The sequence below is a fragment of the Aspergillus pseudoviridinutans genome, assembly GCF_018340605.1.
Source record: "Aspergillus pseudoviridinutans IFM 55266 DNA, scaffold_2, whole genome shotgun sequence".
Lineage (NCBI taxonomy): Eukaryota > Fungi > Ascomycota > Eurotiomycetes > Eurotiales > Aspergillaceae > Aspergillus > Aspergillus pseudoviridinutans.
This window is the reverse complement of record NW_025091282.1, coordinates 4,441,449-4,463,178: the sequence shown is the minus strand read 5'-3', so window position 1 is coordinate 4,463,178 and position 21,730 is coordinate 4,441,449. Positions and strand designations below refer to the sequence as shown.

Genomic DNA, 21,730 nt, shown 5'->3' with positions numbered 1-21,730 from the left:
GGCAGGGCCAAATTTATTGCGGGATTCCAGGAGCCATAGACAGCAACTTTACACCCACTCGTTCCAAGTCCATTGTGGATGAAACAGATTTTCAAGAGGATTTGAAAGGACATTGTGCTTTGTGCAAGAGCATTGAAGAGTTGGAATTGGGAATTGAGAACTCCTGTCCCCAAGAGCTCGAAGTCGAGGCCATCACACTCGGCGTATGTAAATCTCAATCAATGGCATCTTCATTGTTTAGATGAGCAAGTCAGTCGCTTGCCAAAGGGCCTCTTGACAATTATGTCCCCTCTCACMGTTAGCACATCCCAGCAACCAAAAGCCCTCGATATGTGGTTCCTTCTGATAAAAGTCATAAACCAAGCCTTCCAAATAGGATGACAAGTATTCATAAAGATGGAAATAGTGAGGGGAATGTGAAGTTCGGTCTTCTTCATGGCAAGACAAGAGCCTCATTGAGGTGCTTATCTCTGAGATTCGTGTGAGAATAGTCAGCCAGCGGTGCTCAACACTTTTCTAGATCATATCCAGGTCCTTTAGGTGTCTATAGAGAGAAACTTACTCCTGACTCGGTCTGTTGCAAGGACATCAGCATGTCCTGTTGTTTCCTGACATGTCCCTAATGAAAGAGTTAGTAGTCGTATCTCCTACAATGAGAAGCAGCTCTCACAAGGCAAACACAGGTCATCTATTACTCAGTCTTGATGTTGGACCTTCTTACTGAGTACCTGACTTCTCACATTATGCTTTACTTTCTGCATACTACTTACTCATTTGACTAAATGTAAGGTTATTAGCTTTTCTTTTCGTGACTTGACTGCTTCCTAGTGAGTGAGCTAAGATCCATTGCCTCCTGGTGTTCCCTGGGCGATGAGGACGAAGCAATTTTCCCAAGTCATCTACTGCTACAAATCTTGGGCCTTAACCTCCCACATTCTTTCGAAACCTGCCTGACTTACTCATCACTCTCACCTTCGTTCCCACTGTTCGTCTTCCTCATTTTTACCACCTCAGTTCCGGTCTACGGACAAAATACTTCTCTCATCTTTTCACAATGGGCGAGACCACATCCGTGGTCGAGGCGCTTCGCGACCTGCAGTTGAAGCAGTCCGAGCTTTCCAAAGCATTTAAAAGCCTGAAAAGGTTTGGACCAGAAGTCGACTGCGAAATGCCCAGCTCGTTGTCGTCGGCATGCAGTCTTCGGGGAAGAGCTCTGTCTTGGATAGAATTTCTCGTGTCCGTCTTCCCACGGACAGCAAGCGTTTCGTGAAGTGAGACGATCTTTTCACCCAAAGTAACATTGAACAGCTACCTTGCAGACACGCCGGACTCACAAATGAAGTGACAATTACCTGAAAGAAGTAATGATCGGGCATAGGCTGTGCCCAAATGCATTTCCAACCAGGATGGTTTCTTGATAATGCAGAGCCTTCTCCAACTTCCGCGCTTTCCATCCAATAGAAGGACCACCGCCAAGCTTGCAAGCAGTTTGCCTTGAGCGCTCAGGACGGACTGCCTCGTATTCCCCTTGCTTGTTGATTTAGTGTTGTGGCATCTATCCAACCACAGCTCCCTGACGAATACAAGTCACACTGCTGGGCGTGATGACTGCATGATGTTCTGCCTTGGTCACTTGTATTCTAATGAGGCTGATCTATTCCTGGCTGCTTCCCGAGTATAAAGATTTGAGGCGTTCAGGTACTATAAAGGTGGGTTCGTTTGCCCCATTCTCTAATTCTATTGACCATCTGTCACTCACGCCATTCGCTCGTCGCTATCCTGTTATCATTCCGTTGATCAGTTATTATCTCAATCTTTACAATGTACAAGGTCTTCACTGCTTCCCTTCTGGCCACTGTTGCTCTTGCAGCAGGCCATAATAACCTCCTTGCCCGCCAGGTTTTTAGCTGCGAATCCCACGCTGGCTACAAGACCTGCATGAATGTTTGCATCCCCATTAGTGACAGCTGCTGTCCCGGCGCGTTCGGCTGCAGGCCAGGCACCTATTGCGACGGCGATGGCTGCTGCCCCAACAACAAGATCTGCACTGGTGGTGGGGGAATCGTTACTGGAACCTTGACTGATACCATCACCTTGACAAACACTCTTACGAGCACTCTGGCAAACACTCACACTGAGACCGCGACGGCTCCTACCACTACTGAAACCACTTCAACCTCTACCTCGACCACCACTTCGACTTCGACCTCTACTTCTACTGCCACATCCACCTCGACCTCAACCTTGACCTCTCGCTCAGTCATCCCCACTCAGCCCACCATCACCTCTCCCAGCTCCCCTCCAAGCTCAAGTCGCTCGCCCTCTGCGCCTGGCTCCTCCACCGCCAGTCCTTCTTCCCCACTGTTCACCGGCGGCGCCTCCAGCATGAATGCCGGCCTCGGTGCTGTGGTGTGTCTGATTGCGGGAGCCGCTCTCCTGTAAAATCTTCGCACTAGTGCCTTGACGGAGCAGTTCTAGTTAGCAGCTGTGGGCGATCTGAAAGGGAATTGTCTTTGCTGTGTATTGGGTACAACTACCATAGCCTGGTCCTAATTTGAATGCAAGTGCTTCATTCATCGGATTTTCTGCTCTCTGAAAGCTCGAAAATAAAATGAGATGATTAACGACGGGAAATACTGCCGTCCGAATAAATTATTGATAGGATGAGCAGCTTTTTGCATTGCTTGCCTCTCGTATCGGAAAGATGAGGGCCAGCCTCTGAGCTGGCGAGACATGCATGTATGATCTCGGGGAAATAGGGAAGCGATATTGTTGCTGTTTGTCCATTGCCATAGTCGATTTGCAAAGATAAGACAAGTCCTCAAACGGGGAGAGAACCGCTTTCTTGAACAAAGACATGTCTTTCAAGTGATGGGCAAATGCTTCACGTGCAATAAGCACAGAAGCCTGAGATTCCTTCAATGCATTACCAGGTAAATAGTATGACGGCGGATACTCCCATCTCACCTGAATCCTCATTGCCTGCTCCCAATCTAATCCACAGATGAAGGGCTGGCGGCAGGGGATGGAGGTACATTACTTCTCTCCAGCGGCAGCTGACAACTCATGATCCTGTTCATCACTTCTCATATCTCAGCGCTTGGCGCATGATGGGCAGACGGACAGGGAACCCCACTAAGTTAAACAACTGCGTCATCAGGAGATAGAACCCGAGCAGGCTCGCCATGATACAGGAAGCACCAGATGCCTGTCACATCACAGCTGACATGAACCACGTTGCATTCATGGCTGGCCGAAGGGGAAATAGACATACCACAATCAGCCGACTACTGAAGAGGGTATCCGCCACAGACAGACGCCAGTATCCCGCGGACAAAAAGACAAATAGATCGAGTAAGCGCCCCTCATCGGGCTGCTTTATTCCCATGCCATACAGACGGTCTGGCGCTCTTGTGCGTATCTGAACGCTTGCAGTGTCAAGAGGATTTCAAAAGATATCTGCCCTTTGAGCTCGACGAAACGGTATTCTGATGACATTTGTGCGGCGTTTGAATCGTTCTTGGCACCCCTAAAGACTTAGTAAAGAGTGTCAAAGATTGTTATGAGAGTATCTACGTTCTTGAAAGGTTCAGAATCTCTCTCCAGAGGTAAGAGCAAAGCCTACCGCTCAATCAATGTTTTCTATGCGCTGATTCAGCACCACAAGAGGTACGACTGGCACATTACGAACGAATTGTGAGACGCAAAACTACAACATAAAATGGCAGCCGGGGAGGAATCTGTTCGAAGTGAAAATAAGGCGTTCTGGAAGTACACTATGATATTCTTCGTGTATCTGTGACCTCAACGGTTCAGCTCGGAACCTTGCATAGACCTCGTCAATGAATTAGGGCTGCTGCTGAGCTGGCATGAATTTGTACTCCAGGCCGTAGATTTAAGAGTGTATACGTTCCTACGTGCAGATGCGCGTGCTAAACAACCGGATGTGATTCGCAAAGATCGATGCACGCAGTGGGTTCGTGAAAGACCACGAGTCAAGGCAGACTAATACCCAAGGAAGAATTCCCTTACGAGATCTGCCGCCCAGGGATGTGTTCCATAAGGTAAATCACCCTTGAAGAGCAAGTGATCATGAGTAACAATGCTCTCAAGGGCAAGACCGCTCCCCCTGTCCTCCCCCAACCGAGAAGAGGCCTGGCTCGTGGGGAGATGTGATCTCCCACTCAAGGTTCAGTTCAAAGAATACCTTGACAATAATGTTATCGGATCTTGTTCACATCTCCCATGCACCGTTTTCTCTTGCCAGGGGGATTAGAAAACATTAGAGGAACAGGTCGTGATTAACCGGGGGCGAGCTTCCAGATGGCAAAGCGATGAAGCTATTCGCAGCTAGCACAGTAGTAACCACAGGCGCCCTGCGGTGTTGAGAGACGGTAGACATCTTGTAACAAGCTGATGAGCTTATAAATATTGACAGTAAGCAAAGACGAGCAGTAAAGCAGTGAATTGATAGATGCTTAGGTGATGTCATTCAATGTAGGAAGGAGCAGTTGTGCTCATTGTGCTGGCAGGTAAATTGATACTTCACCACGGAACCTCACCTTGCTCTCTGTGAATGTGTTTACAAAGACGATGACCACTCATTCAGGGGATCGGGAGATTCACTTTTATCCAGTTGGGATCACGGAACATACAATGACTATGTGGCCCAGATATCAGGCAGATCCTCGGGATGCCTTGAATCTCCGAAGCTTTCTATGTGTCTCCGGATGACCAGCGCGAGGTATGTTCAAGATATACAATTATATTTCATATGCTTATTACCTGTTACGCAGCCGATATTCCCACGTCCTCCCACCCCCAATACCATCTCAATCAGAAGACGTGACCTTTTCGGACCGACCCTCTTGCCAGGGCGAAATGGCAATGACATCCTTCACCTCGATCTCCAGAAATTGCGTGATTCTGCGACGGAGGCCCTCGATGACATGAATCTCGTTCCCGCTTAGATGTGTCAGTTTCAGGATCTTACGAGAAGAACAACAGAATTGTCAATCAACCACTGTGTGATCTCATCCCTGATGCCCCTTTTACGTGAAATGTTCCCATCTGCGGTCGGCGTGAGGGTCTTCGTGAGTGGCTTCATCGTTTTGCAAGCGAGTTCGGCAACTTGAGACTACGTTACGACGTCCTCGAAGATCAGAAGAGGCTCATCTGAGCCAGGCGTTTAGACAAACCGGCATCAACCAACGTGTAATTCGCCCTTAGGAAAGGCAGTCTTCCTTGTTGGGAGCTCGCAAAAGGTACGTGTGTTGAAGGAACCTTTCTGCTCTCATCCATGATGATCTGTATCACTCACTCTACATATGGCGAGCGATAGATTGGTACTATTTCCTTCACATACGACCCAGTCGCATCAAGATTCTCCTGTTCCCCGCTGGTTTTCTCAATGATCTCTCCTTAGTCACCACAGAAGATCATTCAAAGGATCCTCCACGTATTCCCCGATCACACCACACGCGTGGTTGCTTGGGGCGGCTGCAAGGACGTTCTCGATGGCCAGCCAGTTTTTGCCATTGGCCTCAATATTGCCATTGGCAATATTATCCCAAGGTCTGGATATGGGCTCTCGGAGAGAGCCCAGAGAGCAATCGTCGAGGGGTCCCAGTACTTGTGGGACAGAGAGGCGCTACCCCGTCTCAACCCGGTGAACGATGGAGAATGATGGAGACCCTGTCTGACAGAACGTGTCTTGCTGTATGCTTCCAGAATTTCGAGACACCGCTGTACTCCCAAGCATACCTGGAAGATAACCGTCGTGGCCTGCCACCAGAATACTCCAGCAGGCCTGGATCAAAGGGGGTTCGCTGTTGCCAGCAGATTTCAGAGCAGCCCAGAGTCAGTGTGATGAGCCCAGAGACCTCTACTGTCCTTGGGACTTACCCCACCAAGGGGAAGGCTACAACTGAACTCAGAAGGTCGTTTTCCTCCATCATTGACGACATATGGATAGGCAGCAGTTAGTGGCTCAGATTAGCAAATAGTACAACATAAATTGACCGCCGCATCTGGCATGATGCGGTCCCAGACCATATGCAATCCCAGCGTGTCCTGTCACTGCTAGGCTATGTATGACAAGGCTTTAAGGCCAATTTAAGTTACGGCCTGCATTTCCTGCCTTAAGCACGCTCGGAGATTTTGGCACTATGTGGGGAGGTCCACGACTATGAGGCTACGTATGACCGGAAATCGCGGGGGAGAGAACCACGCGCAGGAAAAAGATTTCAGCGGTGGGTCGAAGAGCAGCCACCAAAAGCGACCCGAGGTCCTTTGTCCCGTCCGTGTATTTCTTTAGGGCTGGAGTAAAGTGTAGTAGAGGAGCTGCACGGTGTACTCTGTAGTTCGGATTCCCTGAGAGCGCGTAAACATGGCAAAGGTAGAGAGGTAAAGAAGGAATAGAATGGTTGAGAAGAGCTCGATTGACAAGGAGGAGGGTAGATGACGCCTACGGACACAATTTGCGCCAAGCCAGTAGATGCCTTAATTCCGCCGATGAGGGGGACAAACGCAAAACGGCAAAGGGCAAGACTGAAAGGATTCTTTCTTGGCTGCGGTCATCCCAACAAGAAAAGCAATCACCAGACCTCTGCGCGAAAATTTTACCTTTGCCACGATTTTTTAAGATCAGCATTTCAATCTCCAGCTTTGCTCCTTTGTTAAAGAGCCTATTCTTCCCCACGAGCAGTCAATCCAAGCCCTCGACGGCGAAAAAAAAGTCTTCTCGCTTCCCCTCGGTCTCCAAAAACGGACCGCCTGCGCTAAATTCCGCGGGGCTCCCCATCGCTCTCGCTCGCTACTCGTTCCCAATCGCGCGATCGCAAATTCATAACATCAATCGCAATGGCCGGTCGAAACGTTTCTCACGGCCGTGGAGGCGCAGGTAAGAGATCTGCTCGTCTGCCGTGCAGCGCACTTCTCTGCTCTTCCCAGTTGAGCTAACATCGACCCCCCTCTCCAGGAAACATCTACTCCGCCGCAAACCCCACCACAGCAAAGGATCTCATCACGCCGACAATCAAACAAGATACCTTCACAACCGGTCGCGGCGGCTCAGGCAACATGGTCCAGTATGACCCCGAGCGCCCGGAAATCGCGCGCGAGCTGCAAGATGTAGAATCGCCGCCGCAGCGAGTGGAGGAAGCCCCGCACCATACAGGACGGGGTAGGTTCTGCCTTTCCCTTTCGTCTGCGCATTGACGGCATGGTTGAGCTGACTGATGGTTGTTCTAGGAGGTGTTGCAAATGCGTACGTTCCGAGTCCCGAGGAAGAGAAGAAGGTCCGCGAGCGGGAAGAAGAGAATCTGCAACGGGTTCGGACAGCATCGAGGGATCGTTTGAAGGATGTCAAACAAGCTAGTGAGAAGCGCTCGGGTTCGTCATCTTCGCGGTGATACCTTATATAAGGTTGATCCTGAAGTTTTCACGGTTTTTTGGTTTCATCGTGCGAAGTCTGGACCTGGTTTGATGCTGTCAACAGCATGGGCTCCCAGAACGCCCAACGAACCTATCTCATATTTGGAGAAAATCAAAAGTACCGCTGGCGGTGCTTGATGTCTCTCCAAAATGACTGGGAACTGCGTTTGGGCAGGGTTGATTTGGAAATTGAACCCTGCTCGGATGTAGTCTTTTGCTCTTCCTGCTCGGTCGGTTGTTTTCTTCGCTTCTTTTCTTGCCCCATCTTTTTTACTTCTATATCTTCTTGTAATTGGATAATACCCTTGTTTGAAAATCAAATGTCGAATGAAGAAGCGCTGTTTCTTTCTTGAATTGGTTTCTCGTGGCACGGAATGGATTCACTCGAGCTTCTTCATCTTTGGTGAGATGGTGGAGTTTTGGACGGTCTTTTCCTGTCTATATATCGCCTGAGACTATCTCAGCATTAATACATTAGTACTGGAGGCGCTAGTTGAAGCTCCAATAGGACCCCTGATGCTTATCAACATACGTCGTTGCTTTTTCTGCACTATTTCCCAATCAAAGTCTGAGTGGATTTCTTCCACATAACTCAAGCGATTTCAATGTAATAATACACGTTACTAGCGCTGTAGCTGCTCATTATCGTGAATATGTTGATGTAATTGAGCCATTATCGGCTGATATCTATGTACACAAAAAATGGCCCGGGGCCGGGCCCCCTGTTCTCCGGGCACAAGTATCACGGAGGATGCAGCCTAAGCACAAGACATTAGGTGCGAAATATGTCGGCGCAATTCCTTATGGAAGAATGCTGTGGAATGACCCAAGGACACCTAAAAGGCCCCAGTGTCGACTTTGAATGGTGCGAATGTGAGCTTGTCCCTGATCTCTCATCTTACCAGGGTACTGTCGTCGGACATTGCCAGTAAGCATGAGCTTCGACCGCGGAGTCGGTTTGGGGTGTTGCAGTGTCTTAAGACAACAACTAGGCGGAAGTGACGGCGATCGTGACGTGACAACAGAATCCTTGCTTCAATCAAGTTGGTGGAATATAACAGCCGGTAGCATCCAATACCCAGCTAATGGATTGTCGCCATTGAGAGTCCAGGAGTCGACCTATTTGTTGTATGATCCGTGTACCCCATTCGCCCATCCACCAGCGGCTTCTCATAAAATGAAGAACCACGGCATAATGGGCCAGGATGACCAGGGCGAACGGATGTCGCTCATGTACTAGGTCTATAAACCTCGGCGGAATGTGGTACATCCACTGGAACGCCACGATTGAAGCTTCCTTGCCTTGCGCGAGTTTTTCAAGAGACTCCCCCAGCTGGCCGATGGTTGCCTCAAACATCTCTCTTTCGTGCTTCGGGTACCGGTTGGCGAGCTTTGAGTTCGTCATTGATAAGGACATGATAGCAAGCCGCGAAGTGTCGGGCATCTTGGGGCCCCATTCGTCCTTTTCCAGTAACGGCTTCAATTCCCCGGTCCTGACTTTGTCGGCGATCTGAGCCAGGATATTCATGGAGTTCCTTGCAACGTGGAAAGCCTGGCAAAGATCATCCAGCGCGGTGTTTGTCTGGCTCCGTCCGGCAATCAGTGGAAACGCCAGTGAAGATATGGTCAGGAGACTGCACAAAGCAAAGGCTGCGTCGCAATTCGATTGGTCGATATTCGTGAACGTCTCTTTGGAGCCTAATAGAGCCAGGTCTTTATGTGTCTTTGCCGTTTTCATATATCGTTCGAGCATGTCTCCTACTGAGGAGGAAGCCAGATGCAATGCGGACAGAGCGAGGATACTATGCATCAGGGCCGGATGCTGCATTGCTTCGCGTGGAATGGCAGTCTGCCAAACACTCTCAACATTGCTATTATGAGAGATTGAACGGTATGTTGTAGTACACCACTGCATCATCAACTCCAGATCGTGGACGTTGAGCTTGTCTCTGGCACCGTTGGGACCTGTGGGACTCATCTGGCTCTGGGGCTGAGCGACGCAAGTCAAAACGGAGATAGATGGTAATGAGTCCATTGACGCTCGATTCTGCGTCGATGTAGAGCGTGCATATTTCCAGGACGGCGTATAGTGGCATATTATATCCCGCTTCATGCAATGAGAACATCGGGGATGCTCTTTCCCACACTGTCCGAGTCAGTTAAAACCTAGCAAGGACCAATGGCATGAGGAATCAAGGCGAATTAGATCCATAAATCAAGGAAGAAAAAAACCTCCGTCCGGACACAGACGTTTCCCAAGGCGCCGAGGCTCTCGGCATCCCTGTCATGGTCATGTACATGATGCAGTCCGGGGAGCTAAGAGGCATCATCGACAAGGATAGAATCGCCATAGGTCTTGGAAAAACACCGCCATCGCGTATCACACATACCTTGGCCCGTCGGCTTCTGCATTGAATACAGCCATGACCCCGGCGCAGAGAGTTTCTAGCACTTGTTGTCGGAGGCATCGCGCCAGCCAGCTCCGTCGTCTGAGCCACTCACACTTTTCTAATGATTGAGGCTCAAGAGCTCGATATAATTTCCTGGTGAACCGCCTCCACAATTGTCTTGTGACCAAAGAGCGTCGGGAATGTCCACGAATCAACCCACCAACGCATCGAAGGCACCAGTGCTGGGGTCTGGTATTTAATCTATTTTGACTTCGCACCCGAAAGCACGAGTTAGACCCAGTCAACGGGCTAACGAACGGATTTTCAGGCTCAGTGGGTCTGAGATCGATCGCCGTCTCAACAGTTACCAAAACTGATACTCCTCTCCGACGCTCTGGGGTGACAGAATGAGTAAATGCCTCCTACACTGTACAGGTCGCCGCACCGGCTGCGTTCGGATTTACCGGACCCTGGATGGACAGATACATGCATCATGCACTCGATACTGAGTCCTGGCAGAAATTGGCATTTACCGTTGCAGGAAGAGTCCCGCGGGTAAAAACCACATTGACCGTACTAGGAAGGAGGAAGACGACTCCTGAATGGAAGGAGTCGGTTAGGAATCTCAGGAACCTACTCCGTACTTCCCCCCTTGACACCTATGATTGACAACATTACAGATCTGTGTCCTAACTAAATCCTTGCTAGAGCAACAACGGATAAGACCCAACAGATAATAATGCTATCAATTCTGACAAAAGCTGGAATGCAGATCGGATTGACTATTAACAATTATCGAATATATCGGTCATCGGAACAGAATATCAAGTTTCGCCAATCGGCTACCTCCGTGTTCCCCTTTAAAAACGATTCCTCGATGACCTACAAATTTCCCTCATCCATACATTTGCATATTATTTAATCATGATACGCATGATGCTTCTACTAGTTAACACTATCGACTCGCATATCATTGGGTGATCGTCACATACAGCCCAATTCCTCGTCATGCCATCTTCGGACAATCCACCTGCAACTCCACTTGTTCGTTGTTCCACTGGCTGGACCTAGAAGCCAAAAATACTAATCCGGCGGGCTCTCCACCTTGGCGCTATCCTTATCGGAGTTTGGAGCCAAACTTGCTTTTACCTTTTCGGGTAATTAGTACTCTTGGGCTTGACTCCTTTGATCTACCATCATTGGATCAACGTCTCTAGTTCTCTGACTTGTTCGGGCTCTGCGGAGGGTGGATTTGTCCGTGTAGACGAGACACCGTGAATTGGGAGTCGCAATTCTGATTGATTTGAGTGTTCAGTGCTGAGTATGCTCACGCCTGAGTGAGCTAGTCTATGTCAGGAACTACTAGTTCACATACGATCAAGGTTGAACATGGTGCATTATTATGCAGTCCATTCCAGAAGGTCAACGTACACTTTCAGCTTCAGACACACTCCGCACTTTGTTCGACCATCTTCCAAAAAGTGCATGCGACAGCTCCTGAGCCAAGAAATATGACGAAAGACTCGAGACATTCCGCCTTTCGTTACTCTTTATAATTGAAATCCATATGGCAGTTCTCGCACCAATAAAGCCAGCAACTAGCAACTCGAATTAGATTGTGTCTCCATCGGTGATTTCAACAAGACCATACATATCCCTGTCATTCTTGATCAGTTGGGGACCAATACTGGTTTTTCGGGACAACGGAATATGCAAGGCCACCTAAACTTGGAGCTTACCAAGACTCCGTCGCATTCGCTGAATGGAAAAGTAACAGCCTTCTACGCACCGTCTGTGGCTCCATGTGGTGTCCAAGTTTCGATGACAATTGGCGATATCTTCCTACAGCTGTCGTGTTCACCTGGGGTCCTCTGAGACCATTCCTGAGGGGGAAAAAGGACAGTCTCCGTTCATGTATTTTCCCGTCAACAGGCACATGCCTTTACTTATTACTCACAATCTGAGACCCTTGCGAGCGGTATTCGACAATCCCTCCATTTACCAGAAGGAGCATCACCGGCCAGACCAATAACTATTTGTAGTAAGACTGATCCAGGCTAAGTATGTGTCTATGAAATGCGGTGTCGTGCGGGATTTGCTTTCGGCTAATAAGGCGCTCTCGAAATCATCGTCAATTGACCCTTTCGAGATTCGTTTCCTTGAAAAAGTTAATGGGCATAATAGAACGAGGGAGTGACAGTGGCCTTTTTGAGAAATCCGTCTGTCAACGAACGCCGATCTCGCAAGCAACAACTTAATCATGGACTAAGTTCCCATTTAAGTTGAATAGACTTATCGATAGTGCTTGCGTTACAATCATATACTCTGCCAAACGAGCGATTTTGACTTCAGAGCAACATATTATGCGGCGAAATTAACGGGATTTCCACAGTGGATGTGTTGTCGCCATTCTCCTGGATTACTTGTGAATCTCAGTGCACGAATTTTCCGATCAATTCGTTGTTTTCGGTTTCCAGCCTTCTAAATAGCGGCTCTCTAGGGAAACCGTTAGCCTAACTTACCCCTGAACTCCTACTGACCCAGCCCACTTCTTCGAGAACCATCGACTTCCGTTTCATCGGTCGTCATTTCGCCCAAGGGCAAGAAGAGTCTTCGCGAGGTGCCGGTCTTCAGAAAAAGTCTTGCAAGAGCGTGACGAGAAGATACAATCGAAGTGTCTCATGTGGTGAGCATCAGGCTGACAGGCCTGCAAACTTAATAAATTTCAAAGCAGGCACCTCTTTTGTACTTTGATTGCTGAGAACTTTACCGTGCTGATAGCCGAGCTATGCAAACTTACGATATAACCCCTCGGCCAAAGAGTCACCGGTATACTCGATAAACTCATATGCCTCCGCGTTGTCACGAGCATGTCAGGAGTTCCGGTCTTCGTCCAAGCTGGGCTTTGGGTAGTGGTAAGTTAGAACACCAAGAAGCTCGCAAGACGAACCTTCGTTCGATGCCCATCCTGGACATGGATAGTTAGGGCGAAAGCCTCTAAGATCTTAGACTGGGCACTCTAGTCGAGGTGGCACAGGGGCCCTCAGAAATAACCGAACAGTCTTGAGCTCGGCCAGTTCTTGTGATGAGCCGCGAAGCTTGGAGGTCTATGAAACTAGGTACTTGAGAGACGACATGATCCGGGCACATATCGACAGACTTCTTTCTCATTGTGGCAACCACGAATATGCCAAACGAGAAACTGTCAACCCTCCACGATCTTTGTCGTCGATCACAAATCGACCATTCATACTGCAGCCATGTTGCCAATGCCTCTTCTTGTAGGCGATGGCAGAGTTGTCGGCATGCCTTGCCCGTCGTTCTATGACATTCCAATAGGATGCCCCTCTGGGTATGTCTGTTTCTCTGTTTCTACACCTAGGCATCACCCACTTGACCAGTGACCAAGTCCAGCATTGCTTGGTAACATTAACTCTCACTGGAAGAGAAGGAGAAGATACCAAGGAGGTCTAATGTTGTGCGGTACTGCCCTGATTCAGTCGTTATTGGACTAGGCTCTTATTGCGCACATGTGCCGAGACCTCAAACATCTCCTCGACGCCATCGTCGACAACTAAAACTCACTGAGGTGGGTCGATCAGCTGTCGAATCTCTTACACAGAAAGTATCACTCAATACGAATTCTAACATATCGGGATCCTCTTGGCACAACTGCGTTCGATCCGATGATGAACACGTCATCACGGCGTCTGATTCTGTGGAGAGCTGGAGGGGCATCATTTGGTGAGGTCTCTGTGAATGGTCGCTGGAAAGATGAAACGCATTGCCGGTCTTACCTCTCAGATCGGGATTTGATTATAGAAATGATTGACCGGAAAAGCATTTGCTTTGTGTCAACCACTGACGATAGGAGCTGCCTAAGGCAATTATAAGCTGTTTCCTCTTGGGGAAACCATTGTACTCTTGGCACCGACGCGGGTGTATGGCCTCAGGCAGCCATGTCTGGTCGGATCCGGATTTAGGACGGAGATGATTGGATTCAAGAACCAAGTTGATTGCTTTCATTCTCTAGGTAATTTGGTAGCCTCAAGAAAACCTACATAGTACATGCGCAGTACTTAGTGAATAGATATGATACCAACTTTTTTATTCTGTGCACACTGCTCTTCCACCGCAGCCGCCCAGCCTTTCACATAAAAGAATTTGAGTACTCTTGTCGTACTGAAAGCTGGACTCCCGGGTGTCCTGCTGCTAGAGGTCCGATGATGAAGAAGAACGAAGTGGGCAATGTGGTTTTGGGTTACACCATGAGGCGTAAACCCCGTCCTTTATGAGCGGAGATACACCAACCTACTGCAAGCCAGCCAAAACAGTCACTTGCAGTATCTAGTGACACTCGAGAAAACGGAAGAGGAAGAACTCCATTGACCAGAATTTCTTGCGCGGGATTTGCTCCAGCCGCAGCAAGCTCACCATCCCAGAGAGTGTATTGTATTGGTGCATGATATCACATTGATGGGGATTCATCCGCTGATGATCTGACTAAAAAGGGACAGGTGCATCTTGGGCCGCAAAGAAGATGCCAACAGTCAATCTTGCAGCCAGACGTAAGGCTTGATGGACTTGGGCGACTGGAATAATATTCTCCGACAGCTCATTAGCTCAGACTTTGATCGATATTCCCTTGGCGTCATGATTCTCTGTTGCAGAGGAACAGAGAGAGGTCATGACGAAAACGGCCATACAAGTCAAGATCAGCGGCAGTCTAACCCGATGCGGACATGATTGGTTCTTTTGTATGGTCGTATCTAGGATTCTAGGTACACTGTGTATCTAGATAGTCACGGATAGATACTGCTGCAACTGCCGCTCTCGCTATTTCTCACTGTTTCTCAATTCGTACAAAAGGCCGAGTTGGCCGACCCAGCTGGGAGGACCGCCAGTCAGCGTTGGACAACAGACATGGGCATGGTCGGCCGGTCGGTCTCGGTCAGTTGTATTGGTGATCCGGCACTCCACTTCTCGCAGAATGCAGCAGTTGGGCGTAAATTCTTGTCAAATCATCCTGTCCCCTCGTTACATCGCTGATTACAGCAGGCCCCACGACCTGGATGACGGTATCCTGTTCTTGAGTGAGCCGACAAGGAAGTATGCAGTGATGAAAAGGAAGATAGAGGTTCTTTTTCTCAAAAATACTTCGATAAGGGGGAAGAAGAAAATACAGATGGCGGTAGATGAACGATAGGTGTTAAAAGTGATTCATCAACTGTCGCTTAGAATAGGAAGGAGATAGCTTTGTGAAGCTGATAGATGGATGGCTAGCCTGAGGAGAAGGGGAACCCGACCGTCTGGGTCGAGGTTCCTGCGCCGGGCTGATCATCTCCTGATCCGTGTCGCTCATAATAATCATAGTAAAGGACCTTTACTTAGTACTACTCCGTACCGACCGCTGACAAGAGTCTGGCTTGTCTTGACTTAGGGGTCGGATTCCATATAAACTCAACTTTCAATAAATTAGATTCATGTCAGCAAGAGCAGAATAATCAAATAACCATTGATTAGAATCGAAAACCAAAATCCAGGACAAGGCAAACGTGGTAAAGCACGAGCGCGGCCTTCCAGTCTAGATCTCTCATACCCGTGACCTTCTCTTTTTCCCCTCTACCGTCCGTTTTTGGTCTCTCACTCTCCCAACTTCTTTCACCCCGCCATATCCTACGACCGTCTTTTTGACGTGGTCTTTCGACTTTTTGCGTTGATCCTCACCAGTCCCAATTCAAGGTCAGCGCTTGACGAACCGGATTGTCGTCTCTGAAGCTCATTGCATCTTCTAGTGGATCAGCCTTGAACCGCGTCGGCGAACCCTTGGTCCTCAAGCGACCCGTGGAAGGCTCAGCGAATCTCCCGCACTTTGACAGCTTCTCATTACGGCTCACCCAAATCGATCGCCTTAACGTCCGTCGGAAGCTCTGAGCTGTGTTGCGCCAATTCCGAGCTAGCTGATTGCGTCTCTGGTTATATTCAACAGTATTGCGCATCGAGAGAGCTATTCAGTTCCTGGCGGTTCGAGCTGGACTTGCAACTCGAATCACCTCACTTAACACCATCCTCGTCATTTCCGAATATTTTCCGTTCAAGATTTGCCACTGCCGCTTTTTTCACCGTTCAAACTACACCTCGCACTCGCAGAAACTGCACCTCCGCGACCGACGAGACATTTTGCGACACCGGCTCTACCACAAACGTCCGGTTGAAATTCTACTAGCGAACCCCGGGCGACAATAGAAGCTTTGATACGGCTTTGTGCGATATTTATATATATTTCACATATCCTGCAAGGGACCTCGCTTTGCGACGTCAGTCCGTTGCATCACGCGCTGGTCGTGCTGAAGTGCAATTTCACCGTCCTCATTCCGATCGCGGAGGCATCACCCCTCATTGCGGCCTACAATCGATGCTTCAACAGTGACGTTGAATTTCCGCTTCGTCGCATGTCACATATATATCCCTCCTCTTTTTCCGCTTGACTGCAGCACTCTATAACCTACGAGAATAACGTCTTTCTCTTCTATTCATACCTGGTGCCGTCCTCGGTTCCTTGAGCTTACGAACCATGTACGCCGTCGAGGAAAGGTCCCATCCAGTCCCGCCGCCACCACCTCCTCTCTCTATGGATCGCATTCCTCCTCCGTCCTCTGCATATCCGACCCCAGGTTCAGCCGGTCCGATGCGATCTGCGGACCACCTTGCCCCGGTTTCGACCATCCACGAGGGCCGCATCTGGTCTCTTCAGGTGGTGCAGCAGCCTATTCGAGCTCGCATGTGTGGCTTTGGCGATAAGGTCAGTAAAAAGTTTCGGATGGATCATTTCTATCCTCGGGAGGTGTCTGACTGTTTCATCAGGATCGAAGACCAATCACGCCTCCCCCCTGCATCCGCTTGATAGTCAGAGATGCACAAACTGAAAAAGAGATCGATATTAAGTACGTGGACCTTCGTTTTTCTATGCGATGCCAGCTTTGCTAACTCACATCCTCCAGTGAGATCGATACGTCCTTCTACGTCCTCACGGTCGATCTGTGGAATGCAGATGGAACCAGCGAAGTGAACCTTGTCAAACACTCGGCCACCTCGCCATCAATATCGACAGCAATGTCCTCATCATACCCACCACCTCCGCAAAACCTTTCTCCTACTTATCCCGCCTTCGCACAGAACCCGTACGGCCAGCCCGTCGGATACCCGCAGATGAACAGTTATTACGGGCAAAATCCTCAGTTGGCGTATCAATACGGGGCCAATCCACAGGCTTCCTACTATCCGCCGTATTACGCTGGAGGTCAGATGCCCCAGGCTGGCATGTCCCCTGCGCAGCAGCCAGTTACGGCGGGGCCCGGTGGCATGTTCACACGCAATCTTATCGGAAGTCTCAGCGCCAGCGCCTTCAGACTCACTGATCCCGATAACAAGATTGGCGTATGGTTCATTTTGCAAGATTTGAGTGTGCGAACCGAGGGAACCTTCCGGTAAGCGTCTCCCCTGGCCATTTGTGCTTGTGATTGTCCAAACTGATCGGAATCATAGTTTGAAGATGAGTTTCGTCAACGTCGGCACACAGTCTGGCGACTCCACGAACAACACGCCTGTGATCAATCACGGTTCTGCCCCCGTTCTCGCTTCCGTCTTCTCCGAGCCGTTCCAGGTCTTCTCCGCTAAGAAGTTCCCGGGCGTCATCGAGAGCACGCAGCTAAGCAAGTGTTTTGCTCTTCAGGGCATCAAGATACCTATTCGTAAAGACGGTGTCAAGGGTCCTCGGGGGCGTGGTGGTGACGGTGATGACGACGGTGATGATTACGAATAGTGGATGACAGCGTAAGCTTGCTGGAGTCATTCGTTTAAAAAAATTGGGCAACAAGTGAGTTCTTTGATATTTCTACGGGCATTAATGGGGTAAAATCTGGGGTTCCTCACGCGGTGTTCTCGGAAGGATTTGCTTTGTCAACAGGATGGGTTTGTATTGCTATAAAGGCCGGTGGCGAGGGATTCAATTGCTTATTTTCATTTTTTGTGTTTTTAATCCTCTTTCCTTGCTTTTGTGACACTTCTCTGAGAGAACGCAATCACCTTCAGAGTGCGCTATATCCTGAATTGGTTGTCTACATGCACATATCAGGCTAGGTGAATAAGACCGAAAACAGTCCGATTACCTATCACTGTACTCGGGTATGAAATCAACCATGGATCTGAAAACGTAAGAATTCATAAATTAAGGATTACGATATATTATATTCGTCGTAGGCCAAAGATTTTCGCCCACGCTGGTGATCGCGTGTACATGGTAGTTCGTTGTCTAACCACTGGGTGGTATATATATATCTACGCAGGAGAGATATAAAATCACCAAGTCTCAATTCTCTCAAGAAAGAGAAAGCCAATGCTGATTGGACCAGACACTGTAGCTAGGGATCGGGACCTGCCGGGCCAACAGATCGATCAGCGACTGTAGTTCGATTAAAGTGCATTTTGAGTTCGACGAATTCGTAAACTGCATGAACCGCTGTCTTGTTGTTGCCACGTCTACAAGTGGCTTCTTTAGAATTAGAAGCTTCTTTCGGCCTTCTCGGGACACGTCGTTGTCAATAGCACGGAAGGGGTTTCGTGAGGTATGATGATGCTTCATAATGGCTGTGGGCTTGAGATCCGGTGCCGCCATCATGATGCCATGGGTTAGGCCCGATGTGTCCCGATATTTGCGTTCGCTGAGGATAGGCAAATATGCCTTTGCAAATTTTTTAAGAGCAGATAATACTGGATGGACCCGAAGTGATGCTTTCGCATACTACTTCTTATCACCCCTATAGGGCTTTCCAGGTCGTTCAGGCCGCCAGGCGGCACTGTCGAGAGAGCCCTGAGCTGACATGTTATGGTCACTTTCTGGAATCGAAGACGAAAAGATGAGATTCCATGGGCCCTGGATTTAGCCGACTGATTCATGGCGCTCGAGGCTCGCAGATCATCATGACATTTGAAGAAATGTGTGTTTGAATCATGACCCAACAACATTTCTACCGTGCCGAAACGAGCATTTAAGATCCGAATGTGGTCATGATGATGAGGTTGGTCTAATATAGCCAGACCAATCTACTCACGGAGGCAAGCGGATATAAACACTATCTTAAGCAGCCATCACACCTTTCTCCCCTTGCTCACTTCATTCTATACCAGCGCGCTTCTTTAGTCATAATCACTTCTACTGGAAGACAGCCACCAATCCCCGTAATGAGGCTAATGTTACTCTCCTTCCTCGCTGCATTGGCAGCAGCAGAGAACCAAACCGCCGGTATCCCATTCGAGGTCAGAGCCAGCGCCCCAGGGACACCCGTCAACGATCGCATGATGACCGCGTCCAATCTCACGTTCTTCCTGAACGGCCAGACAGCCTCCACCTGTCCCCTGGCGTCGGGCTGTCCACCGGGTAACCGTACCGTCCTGAATGGGGATGCTAGCTCTTTGGTACGTCCCTTATCACAGATACTTATCCAGGCAGTCGACGACAACCACCGTATTGACCACGTCGACATGAACAGGACGTCCTCGTCCCCGGCGGCCAGCAAATCTTCGTCACTGGCGATGGTGCCGTCCACTTCACCCCGGCTCACTCGCCTTCTATTCCCCCCGGCGCGTCTACGGGTCCCTTCTCCCAGGCCGGCGGGGCCTGGCATTTTACAGGCCTGGGGGCGCGTGACTTCATGGCTTGTCCCACGACGGATCGTAGGTGGAGGGTGTTTGCGGCGTTGCGGAATGCGACTGTGCCGGCGGGTAATGTCACTGCCTGTGTGCCGTTCGTGGCGACGGTTATCCCATTCGTGTCATCGCAGCCTGCTGCTTTCCAGTATACTTGATCCTTTTGCCAGGGGTTCTGCACTGGAGGGGGTGGTTGCGCTGCAGATCCCGGTTTGTTTCATGGCGTTAGGCGCGATAGACTCTAGACTAGACGAGTAGGAGGGTAATGGAGTGATATAATAGTAAATTTAAGCCATAGGGTATCTGTGTTCGGGTCTATGATAAATCTAGATTAGTTGGTCCATATCCGCACAGCCTTGTCCTTTCCTCCACTACCCACTCTCTGTCCGTCTGGACTCCAGTCCACGGCGAAGACTTCGTCTTTATGTCCCGGGAGGTCCATGGCGAGTTTACCTGTGCGGACGTTCCAGACCTTCAAGGTGGTGTCCTTCGACGAGGACACGAGCAGGCGAGAATCCGCGGAGAAGCAGCACTGGTATACAGCGCCTACATGACCCCGGAGAGTGGTGATGAACCTAAATGGCCTGGTTAGCCGCTGAATGATGGTGAACATTCCAATCTCACGACTTACTTCCCATCCCGTCCATTCCAAAGCTTCACATGGTTGTCGAAACCCGCCGAGGCAATGTAGGCCATGTCGGGAGAGAAGGTGACATGGTTGACCTCCTTCTGGTGGCCCAGCAGCCGCGCGACAGGTTTGGTAGAGTTTTCTGGGTCCCACAAATACATGGTGAAATCGTCACTCGCCGACACCAGCTTCTCGACGATCTTATTGTTGACCGTGGCAGCCTGTTCAAAGCGCTTCTTCGCTGCAGCCACCTTCTCCGTGTCCGACGCTGGAACCTTGCCGGTGTGGTCATGGTAAGCTGTTCGGAGAGCGAAGTCCGTCGACAATGCCAGGTGATTCACGCGGTGCGCGTGGGCCGATAATGTCTGAAGCAACGAACCATTCTGTGCGTTCCAGATCTTGATCGTTCTATCGTGGGAAGAAGTGTAAATCTTCCCTGTCCCACCCCAGCGCACGCAGGTGACCGAACCCTTGTGTCCGGTGAGGACAGTGTCAATTCCTTTCCCAACAACATCCCATATGCGGACCGTCGAGTCTTTCGACGCGGAGGCTAAGCGAGGCCTGCCCGACTCCTGCATATGATAGGGCTCCCACGCCAGACTGGTAATCCACTTCGCATGGCCCTTAAGTGGTCCGCCCAAAGGTGTTCCTTTTGCCGCATCCCACAGTCGCACAGTGTTATCCATACTTCCTGTTGCGATCATTGCTCCGTTGGGCGAGTAGGCTACAGCCAAAACCCAGCTAGTGTGGCCTTTGAGCGTATGCTTGGGGGTTCCTGTGTCGCAATCCCAGATTCGCGCCGTCGAGTCACCGCTCCCAGAGACCATGGTAGACGAAGAGACCGGCGAGAAGGAAGTCGCAAGAATCGCCTCTCCGTGTCCGGCGATCGAAGCGGAGCATCGCGAAACAGCTTTCACCCGGAAAACGGCCTGCGGCGTGAAATAAAGCTTGACGGTATCTTCAGTCGTCTTCAGTCCTGGCTTAAGCAAGGAATGGTACAGGTCTGCAAGAATATCGATCGTTTGGCCATCTTGGTCGTCAGACTGGTAGGTGAATCGATATGGTACTCGTTCGTCATCGTCCTAGATTTGAGGTTTAGTTCCGACATTCTTTCGAAATTGAATATCCTGCGTACCTACATTGCCTTGTAGTGTATTCAAAAGAGTCTCGAGGTTCTTGATGTTGGCGTCAGCCACCGGGACGGAGACTGAAGGGCCAGTTGCGGACCCGGTTGCTTGATCAAAGAATTGTACTCGGACGCTTCCCAGGTTGTCCGGGATGCTGTCGATTTCCTGCTGAAGCCGTGCCTTTTCCGCAGTCTCCAACTTTTGGCGCTTGCTCGGAGGGGGTACAAGAGTCGCCATCTTGTCAAAAAGGGATTATTATTAGCGATTGCTATGGTTGTTGTCTTGAGCAATAATCCCGACCCTGAAGAGAAAAAATTCATCAAAATCACTTATCGCGGGGGGTGGAGATCTGCGCTAAACCGGATATGGATAACCTTCCTTATCGTATACAACAAGTAGTTTTCCGAAGTACACAATCCTCTATTCTCCTCTTCACTTTCTTTCCT

General features: G+C 49.6%; 8 protein-coding genes across 8 annotated transcripts; 5 read left to right on the top strand and 3 right to left on the bottom strand.

The window, feature by feature from the left end:
- Nucleotides 1-1,054: 1,054 nt before the first annotated feature.
- On the top strand, nucleotides 1,055-1,275 carry Asppvi_003618 (uncharacterized protein; the record flags this gene model as incomplete). The annotated part of the gene is given in 2 exon segments (XM_043299579.1): nucleotides 1,055-1,143; nucleotides 1,155-1,275. 2 exon segments carry the CDS (start codon nucleotides 1,055-1,057, stop codon nucleotides 1,273-1,275), a joined length of 210 nt encoding a protein of 69 aa, XP_043155514.1.
- Nucleotides 1,276-1,821: 546 nt separating this feature from the next.
- Nucleotides 1,822-2,442, top strand: Asppvi_003617 (uncharacterized protein; the record flags this gene model as incomplete). The annotated part of the gene is made up of 1 exon (XM_043299578.1): nucleotides 1,822-2,442. The coding sequence occupies one exon, from the start codon at nucleotides 1,822-1,824 to the stop codon at nucleotides 2,440-2,442; it is 621 nt and encodes a 206-aa protein (XP_043155513.1).
- A 2,390-nt stretch (nucleotides 2,443-4,832) lies between these two features.
- Asppvi_003616 (uncharacterized protein) lies at nucleotides 4,833-5,107 on the bottom strand (the record flags this gene model as incomplete). The annotated part of the gene is made up of 2 exons (XM_043299577.1): nucleotides 4,833-4,965; nucleotides 5,022-5,107. The coding sequence occupies 2 exons, from the start codon at nucleotides 5,105-5,107 to the stop codon at nucleotides 4,833-4,835; spliced, it is 219 nt and encodes a 72-aa protein (XP_043155512.1).
- A 1,754-nt stretch (nucleotides 5,108-6,861) lies between these two features.
- Nucleotides 6,862-7,412, top strand: Asppvi_003615 (DUF3602 domain-containing protein; the record flags this gene model as incomplete). The annotated part of the gene is made up of 3 exons (XM_043299576.1): nucleotides 6,862-6,901; nucleotides 6,980-7,183; nucleotides 7,252-7,412. 3 exons carry the CDS (start codon nucleotides 6,862-6,864, stop codon nucleotides 7,410-7,412), a joined length of 405 nt encoding a protein of 134 aa, XP_043155511.1.
- Nucleotides 7,413-8,473: 1,061 nt separating this feature from the next.
- Asppvi_003614 (uncharacterized protein) lies at nucleotides 8,474-9,469 on the bottom strand (the record flags this gene model as incomplete). Its single annotated transcript, XM_043299575.1, has 1 exon — nucleotides 8,474-9,469. One exon carries the CDS (start codon nucleotides 9,467-9,469, stop codon nucleotides 8,474-8,476), a length of 996 nt encoding a protein of 331 aa, XP_043155510.1.
- Nucleotides 9,470-16,398: 6,929 nt separating this feature from the next.
- On the top strand, nucleotides 16,399-17,646 carry Asppvi_003613 (velvet factor family protein; the record flags this gene model as incomplete). Its single annotated transcript, XM_043299574.1, has 4 exons — nucleotides 16,399-16,626; nucleotides 16,689-16,768; nucleotides 16,826-17,311; nucleotides 17,370-17,646. 4 exons carry the CDS (start codon nucleotides 16,399-16,401, stop codon nucleotides 17,644-17,646), a joined length of 1,071 nt encoding a protein of 356 aa, XP_043155509.1.
- Nucleotides 17,647-19,064: 1,418 nt separating this feature from the next.
- Asppvi_003612 (putative IgE binding protein) lies at nucleotides 19,065-19,687 on the top strand (the record flags this gene model as incomplete). Its single annotated transcript, XM_043299573.1, has 2 exons — nucleotides 19,065-19,298; nucleotides 19,373-19,687. 2 exons carry the CDS (start codon nucleotides 19,065-19,067, stop codon nucleotides 19,685-19,687), a joined length of 549 nt encoding a protein of 182 aa, XP_043155508.1.
- A 173-nt stretch (nucleotides 19,688-19,860) lies between these two features.
- Nucleotides 19,861-21,521, bottom strand: Asppvi_003611 (WD40 repeat domain-containing protein; the record flags this gene model as incomplete). Its single annotated transcript, XM_043299572.1, has 3 exons — nucleotides 19,861-20,104; nucleotides 20,161-21,239; nucleotides 21,297-21,521. 3 exons carry the CDS (start codon nucleotides 21,519-21,521, stop codon nucleotides 19,861-19,863), a joined length of 1,548 nt encoding a protein of 515 aa, XP_043155507.1.
- Between the last annotated feature and the right edge of the window lie 209 nt (nucleotides 21,522-21,730).